Here is a 6,848-nt window from a genome sequence, read left to right on the forward strand (position 1 = left end):
TAGGAAAAGGATGAAGCATCTGAAGCTCAGTGAGAAGAAACTAGAAAGGGGTACATTCACTTGGGTGCCATTGCTGTAAACTTTACAGAAGTGCCAGACAGTTCCGTGCATTGTTCTCAGAGAAGTCCTCGTGGAGTGAAATCAGGAGGCTTCCTACCAGCTTCAGGAGGGAGGAAAGGAAGGAGAAAGAGCTGGAGGCAGAGAGGGACTTAGCTGCACCTTGTGTTTTCTTGAAGTGAGAAGAAAGTGAGGTCTGGGACAGATACGGCTGGCGTTCATTTCTGTTCGCTCTGGCCGATGGGTGCAGAGTTGTCCGCTGCGTTATTCTTTACAATTTCTCAAGCCTCAAACTATTTTGTGATTATTATTTCTTTAAGGATGAGGAAAGGAGGCGCTAGGCAATGGAACCGACCAGTGCTAAGGCTCACTCTCAAAACACTGTGGGCTAGAAAAATGAAGGGGGGACCAGCACATTGCATGATGGTTATGTTGCTGGACTCCCATGTAGTCGACCACGTTTCAAGTCCCGGGCCTGGCGGCTTAAAACTCATGCCAGGCGTGTGTGTGTGTGCCCAAAATCCCAAGAGGAGAATGGAGAAGGGATGGCGGCATGGCCATCCCCCCAGGGGGTGAATGCACCCTATAGCAAAAATCTCTCTTAGAAAGAAAGAAAGAAAGAAAGAAAGAAAGAAAGAAAGGAGGGAGGGAGGGAGGGAGGGAGGGAGGGAAGGAAGGAAGGAAGGAAGGAAGGAAGGAAGGAAGAGAGAGAGAGAGAAAGAAAGAAAGTAAGTAAGTGAAGGGAGAACAAGAGACCCGAGGGACCCGAGGTGAGTTAGAGAGGTAGGCCAGGACCAGAGCATTTGGGCCTTGAAGGCTAGGACCACAGTACAGCTATTTTTTCTAAGTATTTGCATTTATTTGTTTCATGAGAGAGATGACGAGAGTGAGGCAGAGACAAGCTCTCCAACAGGATCCCTACACTGTGGTCCACTGCCTCAGTCAGCCAGGACCACAGCGTGAGTGATGCGTGGCGTGCACGGGGAGGCCCCGGGGCATGAGCCAGGGACCTTCCACGTGGCTCCGTCCTCACAGAGCACTGCGTGACGCCTGCACCCCATGTCCCCAAGGACAGACTACTGTAGGTGCCACAGACGCTGTCTCGGACTGGCATGTGGTGTGATCTGATCTGCATTTATAAGAGGTTGCTCAGCTGCTGTGAGGACAACTAAGAGTTAAGAATAGCAGCAGGTGGTGATTGAGGTGCTGGATTCCCACATGACCGACTGTGATTCAAGTCCCAGACCCGGCAGTGTGGAAATCACAACAAATAGATAAACAAATGTTTTAAAACTTTTTGAAGATAGGAATGGCAGCAGGGAGGTTAGTTAGCATTCTGGGCCTGGTGAGGTGGCCCAGATTCACTAAGTCCTCAGAGAGCCGACCTGGACCCAGCCCTCTGGCAGTTTATCCAAATGTATGTTATACGTCAAATATACCTGCACAAAACTGTTAGAAAAGGGAAAATGAGGAACACATCATTGTGAAATCAAAAGAGGCAGGAGAAGAACAAGATGGATCTAAAAAATTAAAAACACCAAATTAAAAACTCGGGGAATAGAGACCAACAGATGGCGTAACGGCTACAACTCCCATGTAGTCGACCGCAGTTTGAGTCCCGGACCCGGTGGCTTAAACTCACGCCAGGTGCACGTGCATGCGTGCCCAAGATCCCAAGAGGAGAATGGATGAGAAGGGACTGCAGCGTGGCCATCCCCCCAGAGGGTGATTTCTCACTTTCTGTCTCTCTGTCTTTCTGGCGAGCACACGTGCCCTGTAACAACAACAAAAGAAACACCTCTCCAAAAAAAGAAAATCTTGGGGAATAAAAATATTCGTTGGATTAAAGGTACTCATTTAAAAGTGAAGCAAAAGAGAAAGGAAAAACCTCAGTAAATGGGAAAGAAATTAGAGGAAGAGGAAATTAGAGATTTGGAAGAGTTCTGAGAGATTGTCCCAGAGATTGCCAGAAAGGAGAGAGAGAGAGAATATGAAAGGGTAATTAAAAGACGCGAAGGGAAGCCGGCCCTGCTCTCTTCGCTCGTTCATAGACATTCTACCAGAACAGACCGGCGAAAATGACTTAAGAAGCTGTGCTCAGAAGCATAGTGGCTGAGAATTTTCCAGAATTGGGAAACAAATATATAAATCTTCCGTTTGAAAGGATTCATCAAGTAATAAGGAGAATTAAAACATGTTCGCTTTAAAACCACATAGTAAAACTGCAGAAAGTCAAGACTAAAGGGAGAGCCTTAAAACTTGCCGTGGACAGACTATTTGCCAAAGAACAAAGGTGGACCGATAGGAGAGGTTTTTGGAGGCTGTGGTAGTCTTTTTGGCAATCTTCAAAGTGCTAAAAAAAAAAATAAAAAAACTGAATCAGCCTCGAATGCATACTCAGCTGAACTGACTCAAGAGGGATGGGAAATAAAGACTTTTTTATTTCTAATAATTATTTATTTAGTTTCATTTATTTATTTTTCAATTTGACCAGAGAGAGAGAGAGAGAAAGCAAACCACCAGATCAAGGACTCGAACCATGGTCAGCCATGTGGAAGTCCAGCGCCTTATTCACCACACCTTCTGTCCCATTAAAGACATTTTTACAGAAGAGAAAATAGCCCAGGCCCAGCCCCCGAGGCTCATGAACATGTAGAGGTTGGAGGGAGGGGGACCCTGTCATATCACAGAAGCCATCTCCCAGGGTCCTCCTCTGTCCCCCACAGAAGCTGTGGAGAGATGGGGAGGACTGGGTTGAACTTTTGTTGTTGCAATTTGAGGCTCTTGGAAATGCCACTTGTTGGCCGCATTGCTGGGCGTTCCATGGAGATGGCGGAAGAAGGTGGCCCCACCTTCTGCCTCCCATCTCCTAGGATTCAGAACACCTGTGAGGGCCTCTGTGCACCCCCAGTGTCTCCCAGAGAATGGGCATGGGTGGGGGGAAGCGGCAGGGATTCCTGACCCCAGTGTGGGTTTCCATCTCGTCGCAGTGGGGACATGGGGTGAGGGGAGGGGACATGAGAGGGAAGTGAGGTAGCAGGTGGGGCAGGCCTGCCCTGGGTTGGGAAGGAGCCCAGGGACATGGAGCCCCTCCAGAATGGCCCGTTCTAGATCCGGTCCCTGTCTTCCAGATCGTGGACAAGAACAACCGCTACAAGTCCATAGACGGGTCGGACGAGACGAAGGCCAACTGGATGAGGTGAGTCCTGCCCTCGGGCGGGTTTCCTGGAACCTTCTCGGCCCTCAGAAAGGAGGTCCAGGGTGTGTTGGGCTTATGGCATCTCCAGTAATGGAGGCCCCGAAGGACCTGGGACTGGCATTTGCAAGGTCTGGGACGTGTCTAGCTCTGGGAGACCCCTGCCCCCGCAGGCTTCCAGCAGGGGGCCTCAGACAGGCCCTGCGGCCAGGCTGGCGGGATACAGGGAGCCCTGGGGGCCGCGTCCTTGCTGTGCCGTCTGCAGGCTCCCGGACAGAGCAGGGAGAGGTTCCTGCCCCCAGGACGGTGACACCTCCTCACAGGGTAGACACCTGCTGCAGCGGGGCAGGAATCACCCCAGCACAGCCCCCAGTGGTTGTTGGAATGGCCCCCATGGAAGAGGAGCTTCTGCCAAAGTCCATAACTCGGCTTTTGACAGCGTCGAGTACCCTGGGCTTGAGTACTCTCAAGAGTACTTGAAACAGAGTTTTGCCCTGTTTTGATGTTTGGGGCAGAAGTTTGCACCAGAAGGGTCCTTAAAGGCCAGCCAGAGAGACCAGGGGCTGGCACAGGGCACCTGAGGTGGCAGAGCCCAGGGTGGGTCGTGGCTCAGCACGGGGCCACAGGACTGTGTGGGTGCCAAGTGCCCCACCCAGTGGGGTCTGTGGTTGGGATGAGGGACCAGACCTATCCTGTGACTTCTTTGGTGGCCTCTCTCTGGGACTCAGGAGTAGTGACTGGGATGTGCATCATGGCTGGGAGGGACAGGCGGCTCAGATGGCTAGCCCCGGAGCACAGTGCACCTGAACCTAGGGCCCGCTGTCCCTGACTATAACAGTGCCAGACCCCAGGGTCCGGGGCAGGGCAGAAGAGGTGCTGGGAGGGAGGGCACTCCAGGACTGCCAATAGGGAGTTTGCTGCTTTAAACTCTGAGCCTTTCCAAACCAGTCAGGAGACGTTGGTTTGAGGTCGGGAGTTGGTGACAAGTCTGTGCTTTCCCCGGTGGCCTCGTTGCCCACCTGTGCTCCCACCAGAGTGCCCTATATGGTCCAACTGCAGCTTACACATCCCAGAGCACAGCAGGCTCCGTCCTCTTCCTGCTGGGGCCGCTGTCCTCACTGCCATTTCACAGACACAGGAGCAGAGGCCCCAGGGACACGCAGATCCTGCCTTGCTGTGGCTGGGGACAGGCACCTCCTCCCCTCACACAGTCCAGTCAGACAGTGCCCTGGAAGTGACCCCAAGAAGGTGGGGTCAAGCTCCTAGCTGCCTTCTTGCCCTCGCTGGGTCCAGGTCAGCTCAGCATGCCATCCGTCACCCAGTCCTGGGCACCCTGTCTTGGGCACCACGGGGAGCAGCCTGGCCCTGCCCTCCCGGCCCTCCCAGGGCTCATACCCCCCCCATCCAGAAGTTCTTCTTCCTTCCATGGCTCTGCATGGTGGTGACAAGGGCCTGGGTGCAGAGGAAGTGGCCTCTGATGTGTACCTTCAAAGAGGCCAGGCTTTTGTTTGGGGACACTGCTCCTGTGGCTTCAGTCTGGCTCTGGGTGAGTAGGGGAGACGTGGCTGAGTCCCAGCTGACCCCGTGTCTACACTGGCAGGAGCCCATGGGCTGCGTGCACCCTTTCATCTCTGTCTGGCCTTCCACCTTGGGGACCAGGCTTTCTCACAATCCTAAAGAAGGAGATTCATCATCAGAACTGACCTAACCCTCCCCCGGCGCCTCAGAGATTCTGAGTTACTTGGGTGAGGTGAACCAAGTTTCCGTAGTGATTCTGCACTGGGACGAGCATGGCTGCGCAGGTCTGAAATACAACCACGCGGTCAAATAGGCCCAGGGAGGCCAAGGCCTTGCTCGAGGTCATGTAGGCAGTGACAGAACGAGGACTAGAACCCAGGCTCTGCATTTCCAGAGAGTTCTTTCTGTTCGTTCACAAGGGACCTGACAGAGCTTGGCTTCTGGGCCTTGGGTGGGCACTGGGGGGTAGGTTTGCAGCCCCAACCTTACCAGCACAAGCTCTGTCCCTCTCCTGCTCCCAGCCCTGTCCTGACCCCAGATGGCACCTGAGTGGTCACTGCTGGCAGCCCACATCTCATAAAGAAGTGAGAGCCAGGGGACCAGCAGGTGGCGTAGCAGTTATGCGGCTGGACTCCCACATGGCCGATGGCGGTTTAAGTCCCAGGCCCAGTGGCTTAAAACTCATACCAGGCATGTGTGCGTGTGTGCCTGAGATCCCAGGAGAATGGAGGAGAAGGGACTGTGGCATGGCCATCCACCTTGAGGGATGATTTCTCACTCTCCCTCTCTGTCTCTGTCTCTCTCTCTCTGGCGAGCACACGTGCCCTAAGGCTAAAAGAAAAAAAAAATCTAAGAAGAAAAATAAAAAAGATGTGAGAAGTAGGTTGGGGCCGGAGCTGTGGTTCGTTGCCATAGAGGTGCCCCTTGGGCAGTTACTGGGGGGAGCGGAGGGAAGCCAGTTTAGGGCCAGTAGATGGTAGATGGCGTGGAGGGTAAGGCGCTGGGTCCCACGGAGCCGACTCTGCAGTTTAGGTCCCAGCTGCTTGAAAATCACTCCAGACGTGTGTGTGTGTGTGTGTGTGTGTGTGTGTGCGCGCGCGCGTGCGTGAAGAACCCCAAGAAGAGAATGGAGGAGAAAGGATTGAGGTGTGGCTTTCCTCCCTGGCACGAGTTCTTACTTCCCTCTCTGTCTCTGTCTCCCTTCAGTGAGCACACACACCCTACAGCAAAGACAAAGCACACACACAAGCAGCCGGCTGACCCCGGAAGTCCTTCCATGTGCCCAGCTCTCTGCTTGGCAGGTGTTGCTTGTACTGTCTCAGCAGAGGGGCTGGGCAGTGGTCACGGGGAGCAGCCAGGGTCTGTTCCGAAGGGAACAGTCACTCGCACACTTGCATTTTGAGCTGTGACTTTAGCGCAGCCCTGTGCTAGGACTTCTGCAGGCAGGGGGCTCTCAGCCAGGGTTGTTTGGTGCCTTGGGGTGTTTGGCAATGCCTGGAGACATTTGTGGCTGTCCCAGGTCCGTGGGTGACCACGACTGGCTCTATCAGAGGCAAAGACTCTTCCAGCCCAGATGCTGGGAGAGGTGAGACAGAAACCTGCGTTAAATCCTCCTGACAGCCCTGGGAGTGATTGGCCTCGTTTTCAGTGGAGGAAGCAGAGAGTCCAGAGGTCCCGTGGCTTGCCCAAGGAGACTCAGCCTCAGGCCCCAGGTCTGGGTGAGACAGGGCCCAGGCTCTAGCAGTCCTCCTCTCCTCATCTTCCAGGGCCTGGTTTGGGGCAGGGGAGTGGGGCAGTGAGGCCTGAAGGGTCCTGGTGCTGCCAGCCACTCCCTGTGTCTGCAGAGCAGTCAGAGGAGTGAGGCCCTCCACACCCTGAGTCCCCTTCAGGTGGATCTTTGAACCATCTAGCACTAAAACGTGGGCAGAATCGCAGTGTGGACAGTGAGCTAGGTAGCTAGGGCAACTGCTGCCCCAGGCCGCTCTGTGGAGACCGACACCAGGGTCACCCTGGCACTCATCAAAAGGGAACTTGTCCCCCGCCGAACCCTCATGGGCTTCTCAAGGTCTACCCAAAG

The 6,848-nt window shown here is 54.1% G+C and overlaps 1 protein-coding gene across 1 annotated transcript in view; it reads left to right on the forward strand.

Moving 5' to 3' along the window:
• PRDM11 (PR/SET domain 11) overlaps positions 1-6,848 on the forward strand; it is a 47,522-nt gene that overhangs the window by 21,008 nt on the left and 19,666 nt on the right. The window contains 1 exon segment of the mRNA XM_027775402.1: positions 3,189-3,256. Within this exon segment, the coding sequence (XP_027631203.1) occupies positions 3,189-3,256 (68 nt within the window).

The sequence above is a fragment of the Tupaia chinensis genome, unplaced genomic scaffold (genome assembly GCF_000334495.1).
Source record: "Tupaia chinensis unplaced genomic scaffold, TupChi_1.0 Scaffold000561_1, whole genome shotgun sequence".
Classification (NCBI taxonomy): Eukaryota; Metazoa; Chordata; class Mammalia; order Scandentia; family Tupaiidae; genus Tupaia; species Tupaia belangeri.